The sequence below is a fragment of the Ruditapes philippinarum genome, unplaced genomic scaffold (genome assembly GCF_026571515.1).
Source record: "Ruditapes philippinarum isolate M1 unplaced genomic scaffold, ASM2657151v2 ctg3408_1_1_1_1, whole genome shotgun sequence".
Taxonomy (NCBI): Eukaryota; Metazoa; Mollusca; class Bivalvia; order Venerida; family Veneridae; genus Ruditapes; species Ruditapes philippinarum.
Window position 1 is genome coordinate 98753 of NW_026862878.1, and position 20058 is coordinate 118810.

The 20058-nt window shown below is 34.4% G+C and overlaps 2 protein-coding genes across 2 annotated transcripts; both read left to right on the top strand.

Moving 5' to 3' along the window:
- Positions 1 to 1745: 1745 nt before the first annotated feature.
- On the top strand, positions 1746 to 7033 carry LOC132720489 (uncharacterized). Its single transcript, XM_060704642.1, has 5 exons — positions 1746 to 1858; positions 4118 to 4167; positions 5348 to 5466; positions 6385 to 6543; positions 6869 to 7033. Exons 1-5 carry the CDS (start codon positions 1808 to 1810, stop codon positions 6937 to 6939), a joined length of 450 nt encoding a protein of 149 aa, XP_060560625.1. The 5' UTR covers positions 1746 to 1807; the 3' UTR covers positions 6940 to 7033.
- Positions 7034 to 14025: 6992 nt separating this feature from the next.
- LOC132720490 (uncharacterized) lies at positions 14026 to 19796 on the top strand. Its single transcript, XM_060704643.1, has 5 exons — positions 14026 to 14130; positions 15528 to 15577; positions 17901 to 18019; positions 19151 to 19309; positions 19632 to 19796. Exons 1-5 carry the CDS (start codon positions 14128 to 14130, stop codon positions 19700 to 19702), a joined length of 402 nt encoding a protein of 133 aa, XP_060560626.1. The 5' UTR covers positions 14026 to 14127; the 3' UTR covers positions 19703 to 19796.
- The last annotated feature ends 262 nt before the right edge of the window (positions 19797 to 20058 follow it).

Consider the following 20058-nt stretch of genomic DNA (forward strand, 5'->3'; position numbering starts at 1 on the left):
ACAGTGTGACTGAGATACAGATGCCATATTTACAAGGCAAAGTCGTGAATGATACATCAAAGCAACAGTTGTCACCTCATAAAAAGTACCTGAATCATATTTTATATGTGTCCTATTTTTATATTGTATCATAGTTTGTGGAACCTTTCTGTTGAAAATGTGTCAGAGTTAAATCGTATACATATACATGCACTGTGCGTTAACTGGAGTGCAGGTATTAGTTACCCGCACTCCAGAGCATGCCCATTGATTTTTTGCTGGGGTTTACTTATTGTGGCGGCAGGGAAAGAAAAAGCGATAGTAATATCATATTCAGATGCTCGTTGATTTGTTTCTTTTTTTCTGGTGTTTCATATTGTGACAACTGGGGACGTGTTTTTATGTTTGACTATGATACAAAAGAGAAAGAACATCAAAACACTCGGCAATCTGAATAATACTCGGGGGCTACGCCCCCTCTTACAAATCAGATAGCATAATGTTTCGATGCTCTTTCTAAAACTTATACCTGTCTAAATGTTCAAGGTATACCGAGTAAGAAATCAAAATAAAATCTAAAATGCGTTTTTTACTTATTAATATCGAATGAATACAAAAGGGTAGCCAGGTCATCATTTTAATATGTAGAAATATTCCTGCAAATATTTGTAATGCTGATTAGGGCATGATGTCATAGCAGCCGTATGGGTTTATTTACTTCACGCCGTTAACTTACCCTGTTACTCGTTTCGGTCATAGTTTTTCGCAGTTTCGGCGTTACTTTTACGTTAAAGCTACATGCCTCCAGATGAGTCAAACTATTTCAATAAAATCAAACTTGAGAAATATGTACTACGATTTTTGTAAAAGGAATATGATTCAAGATTCATGTAAAATTTTACATGTTATGCGTGGTAAATGACTAATTTTTCAGTATTTACCACTATGTTTCTATTGTGTATCTAACACAGTAGGGGCTATTTATGCATATTTTGGCATTTTTTTTTTTTGTAATTTATGTGGGTTGTAAGTGCCATTGATAATGTGTAAATTGCTTCCTTTTGGTTATTTCACAATATTATAAATTCAAATTCATTTTCAAAATTTTCATGAAAATTAGTGTCAATCTAGAGGCATGCTGTTTTAATTGCACATAACAGCGTCAATACTTTATATGTTTGTGTTACACTAGGGAATGTAGTATATACACGGTTTATAATTTCAGAAGATACTTTATCTTTGTCCATATACAAAATGTAATAGCAACTGATCGAGGCGTATATTCAATTTATAATTTGTTATAAGGATTTTTGGTTCTAATAAAATTCTTAATAAATGAATATGAACAATATATAAATCGCCGATCATGGCACAAATAAAAAGTTGTAAAAATTGACTTTTCAAGCGTCTTATCAAGATTCTATTTGTTCTCGTCAAACTGAGTTATGTGAGTCTTTTATCATAATGGCTTAAATTGCTATTGCAGAACTTCAACAAAATATATAAATAATAAATGCATAATCTTAATGTAGAGCTGAACGAATAAACTATTCAAGGACATTTTCATGAAACGAGGACAGTTTTCATGTTCATATAAATCAAACGATCATTCCGTGTTCTCGTGTAAAAGTACAGTCTGATGCTACATTTTACTGTGAAAAGTGCAAACATTAATGTCTGTCTGGCTTAGATTATAACAAAAGATTTTCCATAATTAAATCGTTGCAAAACAAATGCTTTATGTTCATTCATTCTCGTATCATTCCATCAGACAATCATCATCATCATCATTAACAGCAGTTTGATTCAACATCTATAAAAGCAATAGATGTTTCCATTTGCAAATCATCGAAGAAGGACCGGTTCCCGAATCAACATGGTATGTTAAGCTTTTCATCAATTTATTATGTCTTTATATATCATTTTGTAAAATTTATACTTTATTGCGTATAAATAAATTCTACTTTATTTATACTATGATAGTGTCTTTATTACTACACGTACTTTCTAAGTTATGACAGAGTTAAGAAACATGTCACACAATTGCTTATTTATTATGCAGTCTCGTCAATTTCATTTGACGGTCATGAATTTTATATTTCTAATATACACGCACGGCATCAGCAGAACATAGCTCTAGGTCTGTATCAAATCATAGGGAGTAGGTCTGTATCAAATCATAAGGAGTAGGTCTGTATCGAATCATAGGGAGTAGGTCTGTATCGAATCATAGGGAGTAGGTCTGTGTCAAATCATAGGGAGTAGGTCTGTATCGAATCATAGGGAGTAGGTCTGTATCAAATCATAGAGAGTAGGTCTATATCAAATAATAGGGAGTAGGTCTGTATCGAATCATAGGGAGTAGGTCTGTATCAAATCATAGGGAGTAGGTCTGTATCGAATCATAGGGAGTAGGTCTGTGTCAAATCATTGGGAGTAGGTCTGTATCAAATCATAGAGAGTAGGTCTGTGTCAAATCATAGGGAGTAGGTCTGTATCGAATCATAGGGAGTAGGTCTGTATCGAATCATAGGCAGTAGGTCTATATCAAATAATAGGGAGTAGGTCTGTATCAAATCATAGGGAGTAGGTCTGTATCGAATCATAGGGAGTTGGTCTGTGTCAAATCATAGGGAGTAGGTATGTATCAAATCATAGGAGTAGGTCTGTGTCAAATCATGGGAGTAGGTCTGTATCAAATCATAGGGAGTTAGGTCTGTATCAAATCATAGGGAGTTAGGTCTGTGTCAAATCATAGAGAGTAGGTCTGTATCGAATCATAGGAGTAGGTCTGTGTCAAATCATTGGGAGTAGGTCTGTATCAAATCATAGAGAGTAGGTCTGTGTCGAATCATAGGAGTAGGTCTGTATCAAATCATAGGGAGTAGGTCTGTATCGAATCATAGAGAGTAGGTCTGTATCAAATCATAGGGAGTAGTCTGTATCGAATCATTAGGGAGTAGGTCTGTGTCAAATCATAGAGAGTAGGTATGTATCGAATCATAGAGAGTAGGTCTGTATCAAATCATAGGGAGTAAGTCTGTATCGAATCATAGGGAGTAGGTCTGTATCAAATCATGGGAGTAGGTCTGTGTCAAATCATAGGGAGTAGGTCTGTATCAAATCATAGAGAGTAGGTCTGTGTCAAATCATTGGGAGTAGGTCTGTATCAAATCATAGAGAGTAGGTCTGTGTCGAATCATAGGGAGTAGGTCTTATCGAATCATAGGCAGTAGGTCTGTATCAAATAATAGGGAGTAGGTCTGTATCGAATCATAGGGAGTAGGTCTGTATCGAATCATAGGGAGTAGGTCTGTGTCAAATCATGGGGAGTAGGTCTGTATCGAATCATAGGGAGTAGGTCTGTGTCAAATCATTGGGAGTAGGTCTGTATCGAATCATAGGGAGTAGGTCTGTATCGAATCATAGGGAGTAGGTCTGTATCGAATCATAGGAAGTAGGTCTATATCAAATAATAGGGAGTAGGTCTGTATCAAATCAAAGAGAGTAAGTCTGTATCAAATCATAGGGTGTAAGATAGTTTCAAATCATAGAGAGTAAGATAGTATCAAATTATGAGGAATATAGTTGTAGCAATTCATAACCAGAATGACTTATCAAATCATAGGGAGTAGGGCTGTATCAACTCATTGGTGTAAGATAGTATCAAATTAAAAGAAAATAAGATTGTTTCAAATCTTGGAAAGTAAGGCTGTATCAAATTATAGCGTCCAAGACAGGTTACGAAATCAAAGGGCTTTAGACACTATCTAAAGTTTGTTACTAGCCTGTATAAAAAGCTCGGCAAAGGAAAACAAACCATAAAGCACATGGCTGTTTCAAATCATTTGTCAAAACAACAGCCATAAGTTTCTAGTGATGAAAACATACATACGGAACTTTATATAAAGTTATTTACTTAATGTAATTTTGCAGAATTTAGAATCAGTCTGTTATTCTTGTTATCAGCTAGTTTGGTTGAAATATTTACTATGTCTCTGATAAGTCTAATCGAGTTAGAAATAAGTGGATGTTAATATCTTTTGTTTCATGTAGTCAAAATGCTATATGGATTTCAAGTCAACAAATTTGTAACATAATAAGTGTTTCTTTAACTTTGTATTCTTTTTTATTACAGATGTCATTAAGTTTCCTCGTCTTTATGTGTGTAGCCGTAAATGTCTTCGGGTAAGTTTTACCTTTCTTATTTTGTTCGATATTCTTGTCTAAAAGAGGAATTTTCCCTTATTCTTTTGTATTTCTGAAATTGATTTGCCAAGGTATGACTTTGGGACAATCCATTTAAAGGTTCTCCACTGAGATTTTTGACAACTTATGACTGGAACAATAGCATGTGTTCAAAATAATCATTTTAATGTGCAAAATGTCACAAAAATGAAAAAGAAAAAGAAACCGAGTAATCCCTCTGCGTGTATAATCTTTTGCAAATTTTTCTGTTTTCTGCTTCAGTTTATCATTGTAAGAGTTTTAAATTTGTTTCGAACGATTTTTGGCCTTTAGACTTCACTATCATAAATAATCTTATCCGAAATTTGACGGAAAGAGCTGAGATGATGCGATTGACGTACATGTAGAAACGGCATGTATTGTTCAAGCTTTTTTCTTGATAGTAACGTTTAAAACAAATATCTCACGTTTGAAACAAATGTATTTACATGTTAAAACATCCATTTTAGGACCTTTCAGTTTTCACAATCACTGAGCGACAAAAGCTAAACGAAATAAATGAAGCAGAAAATAAAATGTTTTTGCATCAGGCTATTCCTAATTCGTAACATTGTTAAAGAGAAAAGCAGACTGATAGAATTGAGCACATGTAATCTATTAAATTTTGTCTGAAGTACATTACAACTAAACAATGAACCAAGGCCGTAATTCCTTGTAACATCACTGTAACATCTGCTCAACTCAATAACAATGTAACGACTATATGTAGGTTTTAGCAAAACAACGTAGGTCTTTGCATGCTGAGATATTGTCGTCTGCTTAACATGCTTGCTGTCTTCTTGATTTTATAATTTCATCCAAATCTATCCAAATAAAAAATAACCATCAAGGAGCTTGACACTGTACCTGACAAGTCGTAGTATCTGACAGGTCGTAGTACCTGACAAGTCGTAGTACTGACAAGTCGTAGTACCTGACAAGTCGAAGTACTGACAAGTCGTAGTGATACTCGAAGCCTGGTCTGGTACCAAACTCTTTGCAAAGGCTATTGTGGTTGCTCCATTTATAAAAAAAACGGATTTATGTATGTAGATATCTTACGTTCATGGATTCATTATAAAATAATGATAATAATGATATGTGTCTAATGCTGCTGACTATGAATGATGAACTATTGCAGTGGGTTTACAAACCAAGAGAAAGCAGAGATGGTATATAATGCCATGGATCTTTGGTTTGTGAATGACAAACTTGGAGGTAGAGAGCGTGCGTTCTTCTTTAAACGCATGGATTGTGATGGTAAGGGTTTTTATTTCAAATGTTTTATTTAATTTTTTTTTATAAATTCTTTACCAACGAACAGGTCAAAATGAGCATGAAAGTTCTAAATGAGCATTATTTTACGTTGGCGCCCGATAGATTTTTACACATTGTTATATGGTAGATCTGTTACTAGAATTTCGTTAAAAGCTGCATGTCAAAATATTTTTTAAAAATCAAAATTAAATAAAACGTATTATAAGAATTAATAAAAAGTAAAAAAATTCAAGATTCAAGAAACAATTTTCATGTTATATGCGAATAATGACTGATCATCTGTCATCATATTTCTACGGCGCGACTAACGCATAAAGGGCATAAAATTTTTGCATATTTTGACCTCTTTTGAGTAGTTTACGTGTATTGTACGTGTGAAATACTTTCTGTTTACTTCATAATATTTTATTTTTAAATACATTTCAAAAAAAATCATGAAAATAAGCATGAATCTGGAGTAAGCTACGCAACGTTTAAAACTTTGTATGTACAGTAGGCAACTCGGTCGGGTCGGGTTTTACGCACCAACACTGTCAATGTGTTTGGTGTCATTGGATGGAGAGTAGAGCCACCGATGTTCTTTAAGCTAGCTGAACAGCTTTCTCACATGTTCGGAGCTATTGTCATCTGCTGAATTCGAACCCATATAGGTGAGGAGCATGTGGTTGACTCAACAAACGCCCCTAAATGTTTTTATAGAAGATTTTTTTTTCATTTTTATAATGAAATTATCGTTGATCTGTTAGCATGCTGCTTTCTGTACTGAGTCCATGAAGATAAAACGATTAAACACTTATTCCTTGAGTTTCGTATGCAATTCCATACTTATTTTAGAACGCTAATTTTTTATCAGTAAATTAAATACTAATTTGGAAATTTATTTTCAATACTTTATAACAGGAAACGATGAAATTTCGGAAGCTGAATCATTCTGTGTTGGTAAGTTCTTAGAGGTAGGTGACACACTGTGGACCTTTCTCACAAGTGCCGATTCAAACAGTGACAAACTTCTTACCCTAGATGAATACAAAGCTTTTTGGGATGTCTGGGATTTCAATGGTTTGTCGATTTATTTCAAAATATCATTAAAATGATTTATCAACAGTGTGCCAACAATGTCCTACCTAATTTGATAAAATTTAAAAAAAAACATTACGTTAGATGGTAATAAAATGCTTAAACTAAAACATATCTTAGGGTTTGTTCTTTGTAAAATGCATTTACCAGCGCCGTAAATGACCAAGGTCAACCGAACAGAGTCTATGACATTTTCAAGTTGTCTTTGTTTAGCGTGCTTTGGGGTTTTGACATTCATTTGTTTTTAATTTATTGAATTATTAGCGAAGTTTCATTTGATATTTTTACTTGTAATTTATACACACAGTTAACAACAGAATAACTTGGAACGAGTTCGAGTCTGCATGGAACGCCACTAACTTTGACACAGCTGCTTAAACGTTCAACGCCAGTGAAAACTGTCAGCTGACAACGTTAAATGACCGGAAATGACCGTTGTCAATATTTATTTTATTAAACTTAGCAAAACTTATTATGTGTTTTGTCATCATCATCATCATCATCAAGATTCCTCATTAAACGCTTATGATGCATACATTAATTTATAATGACAGTAATATTAGCAGTCAGCATATCCCATGGTTCAAGAAAGGGTATTAAACTAGGCGCCAAAAGCTTGAAAACGTATCCCCAGAAGCTTAAAATGTATCCCTAGAAGTGTAGTATCTAAAATGTGTCCCTTGACTTCGCACACCAAATCTATACTATTCACCAGAATTCCGGCTCTCATGGTCATAACTCTCCAAGCTGTTTTCGTGCGTTCTTATCTAGAGTGCATACTTTTTTGGAAATTGATAAATGATACCGGTATTTTATTTATCATACCATATCATTTCCATAGAATATAGACCCTTGTCAATTAACAAAACACAATAGGAAAAGGTAAATAGGAATTACATTTTAGTACGAAAGTTAAAAACAGATCGGAGCTCAGTATGAGCAAAGAAAAAAAAATGAAATCCTATTCAAATGCGTATGCATCGACTGCACAAAACTACGTTTTACTTTAAATGGGAGCGATGCCCGCCACCTGTGTAAAACGATCAATTTATATACAATAACAAAACCATATATATTTATGATTTGTCCTTAAACGGCTTATTCCGGTGTACAATGTATCAAAAGTTATATGGGATAAAATGTTAAATGGGTTATCATCAATGTAACGGCAATTGAGTTGAAACCAAGCGGCCAAGGACAAAATAAGAAATGTGTGACATGACAAAAATTAAAATAAATTACAGCATCATATCGACTAAGCAAATGATGGTCCCAGTTAGTTTATTCTTCAAGGACGCATGTTAATTATATAAGAGGATAATTTTTTTCTGTGGCAGACTATAGTTTATTTCATCGAGTGAAACCCATGTCAATATTAATTTGTCAACATATGGTGTTCACGTGATGAAATAACTTATTATAGAAAGAAACAAATTTTCTTTTTATTTTATGCATACTTTAAAGAAAATATTTGATGAATAATAAACGGAATAAAGTAAGAGGGGTTCAATTGAAAAAGAAGTTCCGTCTAACTGTGAAAACAACTCAACCAAAATGGTAAATTCACTGTTTTGAAACAGTGAATTTTGAATTTGAATTCACTGAAAAATTTCTATAATTCATTAGTTAGCATAAAATAAATGTACATTGTACCTGTTTAACACGTAAAATCATGTGACCAAAATATTTGGAAAATATTTCTAATTCTTATAACAAACTAGATCAAGATATACTTATATTTAAAAGGAACTTTAGAAGACTGTCAATAAACTATACAAGTGTTGACATGATCGAGTAGTAATTTAAGGATCACTAGAAGCAAGGGTTCAAACCCTGTCATGTCCAAATCGTTGTTTCCAAGAGGAGAAAACTTTACACTCATTTTTCAGTACTGGTTTGTTCCAGAAACAGATTCGAGAATGTGCCGCTATACAACCGAACTAAAAAAACATCTGTGTAAAGTAATAAACTATACTAATGCAGGAACGTATGTATACTCAATATAGGCAGCTTCACTATGAAACATGGAGAAAGTATGCCGAATGGATCTTAATTTATAAAGTGGTAACCATCTTAAAAATCAAGGTCAGTAATTGTTTATGAAATTGTTCTCAAGTTATCGTGCAGAAACCACGTGTTATACTGACCAACAGACTCACATTTACAAAACTATACCGTGGGGGATAAATATTGACAAAAGATAATCATCAAACTTCAAAGTTCACAGTATTTCTTTTTAAATAAGAGCTTAGAAAGTATAAAATAATAATGCAATATAAGAGTTAAATATATAAAATTCTTTTATTTGGAAAAAACCTTTATCATTGATATAGAAAATATCAATAACCATACATACATAAATTATCCAATGAATGAAATTTGTAATTACAACATAACTTACAAGTTACTGCAGATGCACAAGAAATAAAACAGATCAACATTGTAAAACTATTAAAACTATACTAGCTTTATCAACACTGTAGAACTTTTATATTCACAATATATTAGTCTACTTGAAGGATCATAAACTGTCATGATAAACAATATCCCGAGTGAGTAACGCACATGAAGGTCAATTAGTTATCCTAGATAAGGTTAGAAAAAGCTTATGACAAACATATCTTTATATGATGGGCACAGGCTTTTTTAGGTAACAACAATTTATTATCATATAACTTCAAAATGATTCAATTCATAATAATGACAGATAACCACTTAAGTTCAGCTCCTAGAGCTCATGAAAGAACCAGAAATAGTTACAACTAAAATGTTTCACTGTGCACTTCTCCTTGTCGCCATTATATGCATTCTTGTCTTGAATAATTCTGGATTCATACTACGGACAATCAAATCACAAACTGTGAAGAACACATGGCGTTGCTGTATACCCCCACACAATTTATCAAGATAAATGAATAAACAAGAGGGCCAACATGGCCCTAGAGAAACCTGACCCATTGAGCTCATACAAGCAATTACTCCTGACCATGTTTGATGAAAATTGGGTCAAAAAAGTGACCTCTATAGTATAAACAAGGTGTTTTAATATTTTGGCTGAGTGACCTAGTTTTTGACCCAAGGTGACCCGCATTCGAACTTAACCTAGAAATCACAAAAACACACTTACAGACCAATTTCTGGGATATTTGAATACCAACAGTAGCCACTAGAGAGTGAACAAGAATTTTCTATTTTTGCTCCTGCTACGGCAATGTAAGATTGGTGGTTGAGGTAAAAGTTGTATGAAGACTACCGCTGACAACGGCGTTATGAGTCTGGTGGTTAAGGAAAACGTGTTATGAAGACCATCGCTGACTATGGCGTTATGAGTTCGGTGATTAAGGTAAAAGTTGTTTGATGACTAACGCTGACTATAGCGTAATGAGTTCGATAATTAAGGTCAAAGTTGTATGAAGACCATCGCTGAGTACGGCGTTTAGAGTTTGGTGGTTAAGGTAAAAGTGTTATGAAGACCACCGCTGACTACGGCGTTGTAAGTTCGGTGATTAAGTTTAAAGTAAAAAATATATGAAGACAACCGCTTACTACGGTGTTGTGAGTTTGGTAGTTAAGGTTAAAGTTGTTTGAAGACCACCGCTGACTATGGTGTTATGATTTCGGTGATTAAGGTTGAAGTTATATGAAGACCATCACTGAGCACGGCGTTTAAAGTTTGGTGGTTAAGGTAAAAGTTGTATGAAGACTTCCTCTGACAACAGCGTTGTAAGTTCGGTGATTAAGGTTAAAGTTGTTTGAAAACTGCCGCTGACAATGGCGTTATGGGTTTCTTTGATTAAGTTTAAAGTTATATGAAGAATACCGCTGACTACGTCGCTGTGAGTTTGGTGGTTAAGAAAAAACAAGAATGAAGACTACTGCAGACTACTGCAGACTACGGCGTTTAGAGTTTGGTGGTGGTGGTAAAGGTATAAATTGTATGAAGACCACCGCTGACTACAGCATTATGAGTTTGGTGATAAAGGTAAAATTTGTAAGAAGATTACCGCTGACTAGGGCGTTGTGAGTTTTGTGGTAAATGTAAAAGTTGTATGAAGGCAACTGCTGACTACCGCCTTATGAATTTGGTGGTTAAGGTAAAAGTAGTATGAAGACTTACGATGACTACGGCGTTATGAGTTTTGTGGTTAAGGTAAAAGTTGTATGAAGACCACTGCTGACTACTGCGTTATGAGTTTGGTGGTTAAGGTAAAAGTTGTATAAAGACAACCGCTGACTACAGCGTTATGAGTTTGGTGGTTAAGGTAAAAATTGAATAAAGACCACCGCTGACTATCGTGTTATGAGTTCGATTTTTAAGGTTTAAATTGTATGAAGACCACCGCTGACTATCGTGTTATGAGTTTGATGGGTAAGGTTAAAGTTATAGGAAGACTGTCGCTAACTAATGCGTTATTAGTTCGGTAGTTAAGGTTAAAATTGTATGAAAACTATCGCTGACTACGGCGTTATGAGTTTGGTGTGTGAGGTTAATGTTGTATGAAGACCTCCTCTGACTACGGCGTTATGAGTTCGGTGCTTGAAGTAAAATGAGTATGAAGACTACCGCTGACTTCAACATTATGAGTTTGGTGGTTGAGGTAAAAGTTGTATGAAGACTACCGCTGACTACGGCGTTATGAGTTCGGTGCTTGAAGTAAAATTAGTATGAAGACCACCGCTGACTTCAACGTTATGAGTTTGGTGATTGAGGTTAAAAGTTGTATGAAGACTACCGTTGATTACGACGTTATTAGTTTGGTGGTTAAGGTAAATGTTGTATGAAGACCATCCCTGACAACCGCGTTGTGAGTTTGGTGGTTAAGGCAAAAGTTGTATGAAGACCATCGCTGACTACTGCGTTAAGAGTTTGGTGGTTAAGGTAAAAGTTGTATGAAGACTACCGTTGACTACAGCGTTAAGAGTTTGCAGGTTCAGGTTAACTTGTATGAAGACTGCCGCTGACAAGACAACAGCGTTATGAGTTTGGTGTTTAAGGAAAAAGTTTTAAGAAGGCAACCGCTGACTACGACGATATGAGTTTGGTGTCTAAGAAATAATTGTATGAAGACTACCGCTGACTACTGCTGTATGAGTTTGCAGGTTCAGGTTAAGTTGTATGAAGACTGCCGCTGACAAGACAACAGCGTTATGAGTTTGGTGGCTAAGGAAAAAGTTTTATGAAGGCATCCGCTGACTACGACGTTATTAGTTTGGTGTCTAAGAAAAAAATTGTATGAAGACTACCGCTGACTACTGCTGTATGAGTTTGGTGGTTGAGGTAAAAGTTGTATGAAAGCCACGGCTGACTTTGGCGTTATTGGTTTGGTGGTTAAGGTAAAAGTCGTATGAAGACCACCGCTGACTACGGCATTATGAGTTTGGTTGTAAAGATAAAAAAAAGTATGAAGACTCCCGCTGACAACAGCTTTATGAGTTTATTTGTTAAGGTAAAAGTAGTATGAAGACTATCGCTGACTATGGCGTTATGAGTTTTGTGGTTAAGGTAAAAGTCGTATGAAGACTACCGCTGACTACGGCGATATGAGTTTGGTTGTTAAGGTAAAATTAGTATGAAGACTACCGCTGACAACAGCTTTATGAGTTTGATTGAGGTAAAAGTAGTACTGAGTATGGCGTTATGAGTTTTGTGGTAAAGGTAAAAGTTGTAAGAAGACCACTGCGGACTATGGCGTTTAAGGTTAAAATTGTATGAAGACTATATATGTATATAGCTACCGCTGACTACGGCGTTGTGAGTTTTTAGGTTTCGTTTGGTCGTTGAAGGACACATACATCCACTTTTTATTTAGATGGTAGCAGTAGGTGTAATGATCGTTTAAATAGCGGCGTGGTTGTACTTTCTAGTGGTGGTGTTAATTGCCATAAAATTAGTAATGGTAGTAACAGCAGCAATAATGGCGGAATATGATTTCTTTTCTATTATTTCTTTTATTTGCCAGTTAAAACATAATTCCTATGAATTCTATTTGTTTTATGAACCTTTGAAGTTGTATATAATGCAATTCTGTAATGTTTATCGGGTATATCAAAGCGAAACAATACTAATGACTTCGGATCTTTTCATTTGGATCACTATCTTTGCTTTGTTGCTTTATTTTATACAAACGTATTTTGGAATAACAACGTTTGGCGATAGTTAAACCAATGTTAATACATAAAGAATATATGTGTCTGATTACATCGAATGTATCCATGCAGTCACGCAGGAATTTGCAAGTAACGCATAAATTATGCAAAATTAACGCAGATCTTGGATTACGCAGTTCGATATTAATAAAAAAAAACAAGCACTGCGAACGTTTTTGAATAAATATTTCTTTGATGTACATCAAATTGAAAGGAATGAGCTAAAGGATTAGGTTGCTGAGACATTATATTTTAAACCTCGTCGAAATGTTTATTTTTGAAGATCATTCGTGAGAATGACGACCTGGCTTAAAACAATTGCGTATTGAAAGTGAACAAGAATGTATTTATTGTATCATGTTTTTGCTATTCGGTGTATCTGAGACATTTGCAAATCTGCTTGTGTCATATTTAACTTAAGTTACAGTGTAAGCTTAAGTTTAAAATGCGTGTTTTACTTATTAATATCGACGAAACACAAAAGTCTCATTCAAAACAGTAGTCGGGTCGTCACCTTTAAAAGTAAAAAAAAAATCATGGACATATTTGTAATGCAGATAATGGCATAATGTCATTGCAGCCGTAGGCGTTTATTTCTTTCTTTTAATTTGATTTACGGTAAAATATTTTAGCCGTTACTCGTTTCGGTCATGCTTTACACAGATTCGGCGTTACTTTCGTTAATTGCACATTCCAGCGTTACTTGGTAATCCAGTCGCAACTTTTCGACCGTAAGGACTTGAATATGGCCGAGATGTTCCGATTGTTGACAACTTCAATAAGAGTACAACGATAAGATACTATATATACTCTGTCCATATACAACATGTATTAGCAAATGATCCAGGCGTTTATTCAATTTATAATCTTTTATAAGGATTTTTTGTATGAACAACAATATATAAATCGCCGATTATGGCAAAGTAAAAAAATGCAGAAATTGACTTTTCAAGCGTCTTATCAAGATTCTATGTGTTCTCGTTAAACTGAGTTATGTGAGTCTTTTATTATAATGCGCTTTAAATTGCTATTGCAGAACTTCAACAAAATATATAAATAATAAATGCGTAATCTTAATGTAGAGCGGAACGAATAAACTATTCAAGGACATTTTCGTGAAACGAAGACATGTTCATATAAATCAAACGATCATTCCGTGTTCTCGTGTAAAAGTACAGTCTGACGCAACATTTTACTGTGAAAAGTGCAACTATTAATGTATGTCTGGCTTAGATTATAACAAAAGATTTTCCATAATTAAATCGTTGCAAAACAAATGCTTTATGTTCATTCATTCTCGTATCATTCCATCAGACAATCATCAACAGCATCATTAACAGCTGTTTGATTCAACATCTATAAAAGCAATAGTTGGTTCCATTTGCAAACAATCGAAGAAGGACCGGTTCCCGAATCAACATGGTATGTTAAGCTTTACATCAATTTATTATGTCTTTATATATCGTTTTGAAAATTTATACTTTATTGCGTATGAATAAATTCTACTTTATTACTATGATAGTGTCTTGTTAATTGTCTATATATCACTACACGTATTTTCTAAGTTCTGACAGAGTTAAGAAACATGTCACAATACTGCATGTTTATTACTCGTCAAATTTCATTAGACAGTCGTGAATTTCATATTTCTAATATACACGCACGGCATCAGCAGAACACATTTCTACGTCTGTATCAAATCATAGGGAGTTGGTCTGTGTCAAATCATAGGGAGTAGGTCTGTATCGAATCATAGAGAGTTGGTCTGTGTCAAATCATAGGGAGTAGGTCTGTATCGAATCATAGAGAGTTGGTCTGTGTCAAATCATAGGGAGTAGGTCTGTATCGAATCATAGGGAGTAGGTCTGTATCAAATCAAAGAGAGTAGGTCTGTGTTAAATAATAGGAGTATGTCTGTATCATATCATAGGGAGTAGGTCTGTATCGAATCATAGGGAGTAGGTCTGTGTCAAATCATAGGGAGTTGGTCTGTGTCAAATCATAGAAAGTAGGTCTGTATCAAATCATAGGGAGTAGGTCTGTGTCAAATCATAGGGAGTAGGTCTGTATCAAATCATAGGGAGTTGGTCTGTGTCAAATCATAGGGAGTAGGTCTGTATCGAACCATAGGGAGTAGGTCTGTGTCAAATCATAGGGAGTAGGTCTGTATCGAATCATAGGCAGTAGGTCTATATCAAATAATAGCGAGTAGGTCTGTATCAAAACAAAGAGAGTAGGTCTGTATCAAATCATAGGGTGTAAGATAGTTTCAAATCATAGTGAGTAAGATAGTATCAAATTATAAGGAGTTTAGTTGTATCAATTCATAACCAGAATGACTTATCAAATCATAGTGAGTAGGGCTGTATCAACTCATTGGTGTAAGATATTATCAAATTAAAAGAAAATAAGATTGTTTCAAATCTTGGAAAGTAAGGCTGTATCAAATTATAGCGTCCAAGACATCTTACGAAATCAAAGGGCATAAGACACTATCTAAACAAAGTTACTAGCCTGTTTCAAATCATTAGTCAAAACAACAGCCATAAGTTTCTAGTGATGGAAACATACATACGGAACTTTATATAAAGTTCTTTACTTAATGTAATTTTGCAGAATTTAGAATCAGTCTGTTATTCTTGTTATCAGCTAGTTTGGTTGAAATATTTTCTATGTCTCTGATAAGTCTAATCAAGTTAGAAATAATTGGATGTTAATATCGTTTGTTTCATGTAGTCAAAATGCTATATGGATTTCAAGTCAACAAATTTGTAACATAATAAGTGTTTCTTTAATTTTGCATTCTTTTTTTATTACAGATGTCATTTAGTTTCCTCGTCTTCATGTGTGTAGCCGTAAATGTCTACGGGTAAGTTTTACCTTTCTTATTTTGTTCGATATTCTAGTCTAGAAGAGGAATTTTCCGTTATTCTTTTGTATTTCTGAAATTGATTTGCCAAGGTATGACTTTGGGACAATCCATTTAAAGGTTCTCCACTGAGATTTTTGACAACTTATGACTGGAACAATAGAATGTGTACACAATGTCAGATCAATCACTATACGTTTTCAAAATAACCATTTTAATGTGCAAAATGTCACAACAAGAGCTGTCGGTAGGACAGCAACGCTCGACTATTCTTAGTGCTTGATAGTAAAAAAAATGCTTGATACAATTACCTTCTACTGTTTACAGGTTGTGGTAATGATGGTGAAAAGTTGTGCAAAGTTTCAAAGCCATATGTCAATGGACTTTGAAAATATTTGAACTATTACAAAAACTTTAACATAAATTCTAATTCGAAAAAAAGGGCATAATTCTGTCAAAATGCTTGATACAGTTACCTCCTCCTGTGTACAGTTTGGGACAATGATCGTAAACAGGTGTGCAAAGTTTAAAAGCAATATGTCAATGGACTTTGAAAATATTTGAACTATTACAAAAACTTTAACATAAATTCTAAATCGAAAAAGGGGCAAAATTCTGTCAAAATGCTTGATACAGTTACCTCCTCCTGTGTACAGGTTGGGGTAATGATTGTGAACAAGTGTGCAAAGTTTCAAAGCCATATGTCAATGGACTTTGAAAATATTTGAACTATTACAAAAACTTTAACATAAATTCTAAGTCGAAAAAGGGGCATAATTCTGTCAAAATGCTTGATACAGTTACCTCCTCCTGTTTACAGGTTTGGGTAATGATGGTGAACAAGTGTGCAAAGTTTCAAAGCCATATGTCAATGGACTTTGAAAATATTTGAACTATTACACAAACTTTAACATAAATTCTAAGTCGAAAAAGGGGCATAATTCTGTCAAAATGCTTGATAGAGTTACCTCCTCCTGTTTACAGGTTGGGGTAATGATGGGGAACAAGTGTGCAAAGTTTCAAAGCCATATGTCAATGGACTTTGAAAATATTTGAACTATTACAAAAACTTTAACATAAGTGGTTACGCCGACGCCGACGCAGACGCAGACGCCGACGCCGACGCTCGGGTGACTACAATAGCTAAAAATGAAAAAGAAAAAAAACCCGAATTATCCCTCTGCGTGTATAATCTTTCGCATTTTTTTCTGTTTTCTGCTTCAGTTTATCATTGTAAGAGTTTAAATTTGTTTCGAATGCTTTTCGGCCTTTAGACCTCACTTCCGGTTCCAGCAGGTACAAACGTACATACAATCGGAACATCTCGGCTATTATAAATAATCTTATCCGAAATTTGACGGAAAGATCCGAGATGATGCAATTGACGTACATGTTAACACACTGAGGAAACGGAATATATTGTTCAAGGTTTTTTCTTGATAGTAACGTTTCAAACAAATATCTCGCGTTTGAAACAAATGTATTTACATGTTGTAACATCCATTTTAGGATATAATCACTGAGCGACAAAAGCTGAACGACATAAAAGAAGCAGAAAATACATGTTTTTGCTTCAGACAATTCCTATTTTCGTAACATTGTTAAAGAAAAAAGCAGACTGATAGAATTGAGCACGTTTAATCTTTTAAATCTTGTCTGAAGTAAATTACAACTAAACAATGAACCGAGGCCGTAATTGCTGGTAACATCACTGTAACATCTGCTCAACTAAATAACAATGTAACGACTGTATGTAGGTTTTAGCAAAACAACGTAGTTCTTTGCATGCTGAGATATTGTCGTCTGCTTAACATGCTTGCTGTCTCCTTGATTTTATAATTTACTCCAAATTTCTTCAATAAAAAATAAAAGTAACCGACAAGTACCTAACAAGTCGTAGTACTGACAAGTCGTAGTACCTGACAAGTCGTAGAACTTGAAAGTCGTAGTACCTGACAAGTCGTTAGTACTGACAAGTTGTATTACCTGACAAGTCATAGTACCTGACAAGTCGAAATACTGACAAATCGTAGTACTGACAAGTCGTAGTACCTCCTGACAAGATGTAGTACTGAAAAGTCGTAGTACCTCTTGACAATTTGTAGTATTGACAAGGCGTAGTACCTGACAGGTCGTAGTACTGACAAGTCGTAGTGATACTCGGCCTCTGGTATGGTACCAAGCTCTTTGCAAAGGCTATTGTGATTGCTTCATTTTATCAACTGATTTATGTAGCCTATGTAGATATCTTACGTTCATGGATTCATAATAAAATAATGATATATGTCTTATGTTGCTGACTATGAATGATGAACTATTGCAGTGGGTTAACAAACCCAGAGAAAGCACAGATGGTATATAATGCCATGGATCTTTGGTTTGTGAATGACAAACTTGGAGGTAGAGAGCGTGCGTTCTTCTTTAAACGGATTGATTGCGATGGTAAAGGTTTTTATTCCACATGTATTAATTAAGATTTTGTTTTAATTCTTTACCAACGAACAGGTCGAAATGAGCATGAAAGTTTAAAATGAGCATTATTTTACTTACGTCGGCGCACGATTGACTTAACACATTGTATAACGGTAGATCTGTCCTAGAATTTCTTTAAAAGCTGCATGTCAAAATATTTTTAAAAAATAAAATTTATATAACAAACTTAATTAGAATTCATAAAAAGTAAAGAAATTCAAGATTCAAGTAATAATTTACATGTTAAATGTGAAAAATGACTGATCATTTGTCATCAGCTAATGCGTGACTAACGCTTAAAGGGCTATTTTGCATATTGAGTAGTTTATGTGGATTGTCCGTGTAAATTACTTTCTGTTTACTTCATAATATTTAAATTTTAGATACATTTCAAAAACATTCATGAAAATAAGCATGAATTTGGAGGCATACTGCTTGAAGACCGACATTGGTATTGATGAACTTTTCAAACTATAATACTCAGGAAAATATTTTTATAGTTTAAGAAATGTATAATATTCATAATCCATGTGACACTGGATCATATGTGAAAATATGACATAGAGTGCGACATGTACATGTAACTTTATCACCATATTTCTATGCCTTTTCTAAAGGGGTGACTGTACTAGTTTTTTGAACATTTTGATGTATTACCAGTTAATGTATGTTGCTACGCAACGTTAAAAACTTTATATGTACTGTAGGCAACTCGGTCGGGTTTTACGCACCAACACTGTACGTATAGGTCTTTGGTGTCAGTGGAGGGTGAGTAGAACCACCGATGTTCTTTATGCTAGGTAAACTGCTTTCTCACATGTTCGGAGCTTATGTCATCTTTGGAAATTGGAACCCATTTGGGTGAGGGGCATGTGGTTTGAAGTCAAAGATCATGACAACTCGGCTACAGACGCCCCTAAATGTTTTTAGAAGATATGTTGGCATGCTGCTTTCCGTACTGTGTCTGTGAAAATGAAACGGTTAAAGACTAATTTCTCGAGTTTCATATGTCATTCGATCCTCACTTATATATAGAACGTTTATTTTTCATCAGTAAAGTCAATACCAATTTTGAAATTGATTTTCAATATCTTATAACAGGAAACAAAGAAATTTCGGAAGATGAATCATTCTGTGTTGGTAAGTTGTTAGACGTAGGTGACACACTGTGGACCTTTCTCACAAGTGCCGATTCAGACAGTGACAAACTTCTTACCCTAGATGAATACAAAGCTTTTTGGGATGTCTGGGATTTCAATGGTTTGTCAATTTATTTCATAATATCATTAAAATGATTTATTAACAATGTGCCAACAATGTCCTACCTAATTTGATAAAATTCAAAAACCATTACGTTAGATGGTAATAAAATGCTTAAACTAAAACATATCTTAGGGTTTGTTCTTTGTAAAATGCATTTACCAGCGCCGTAAATGAACAAAGTCAACCGAACAGAGTCTATGACATTTTCAAGTTGTCTTTGTTTAGCGTGCTTTGGGGTTTTGACATTCATTTGTTTATGATTTATTGAATTATTAGCGAAGTTTCATTTGATATTTTTTCTTGTAATTTATACACACAGGTAACAACAGAATAACTTGGAACGAGTTCGAGTCTGCATGGAACGCCACTGACTTTGACACAGCTGCTTAAACGTTCAACGCCAGTGAAAACTGTCAGCTGACAACGTTAAATGACCGGAAATGACCGTTGTCAATATTTATTTTATTAAACTTAGCAAAACTTATTATGTGTTTTGTCATCATCATCATCATCATCATCATCATCATTATCAAAATTCCTCATTAAACGCTTATGATGCATACATTAAATTAATATATAATGACAGTAATATTAGCAGTCAGCATATCCCATTGTTCAAGAAAGTATAAACTAGACGTCAAAAGCTTAAAAACGTATCCCCAGAAGCTTAAAAATGCATCCCCCTTAACTTCGCACACAAAATCTATACTATACACCAGAATTCCTGCTCTTAGGGTAATAACTCT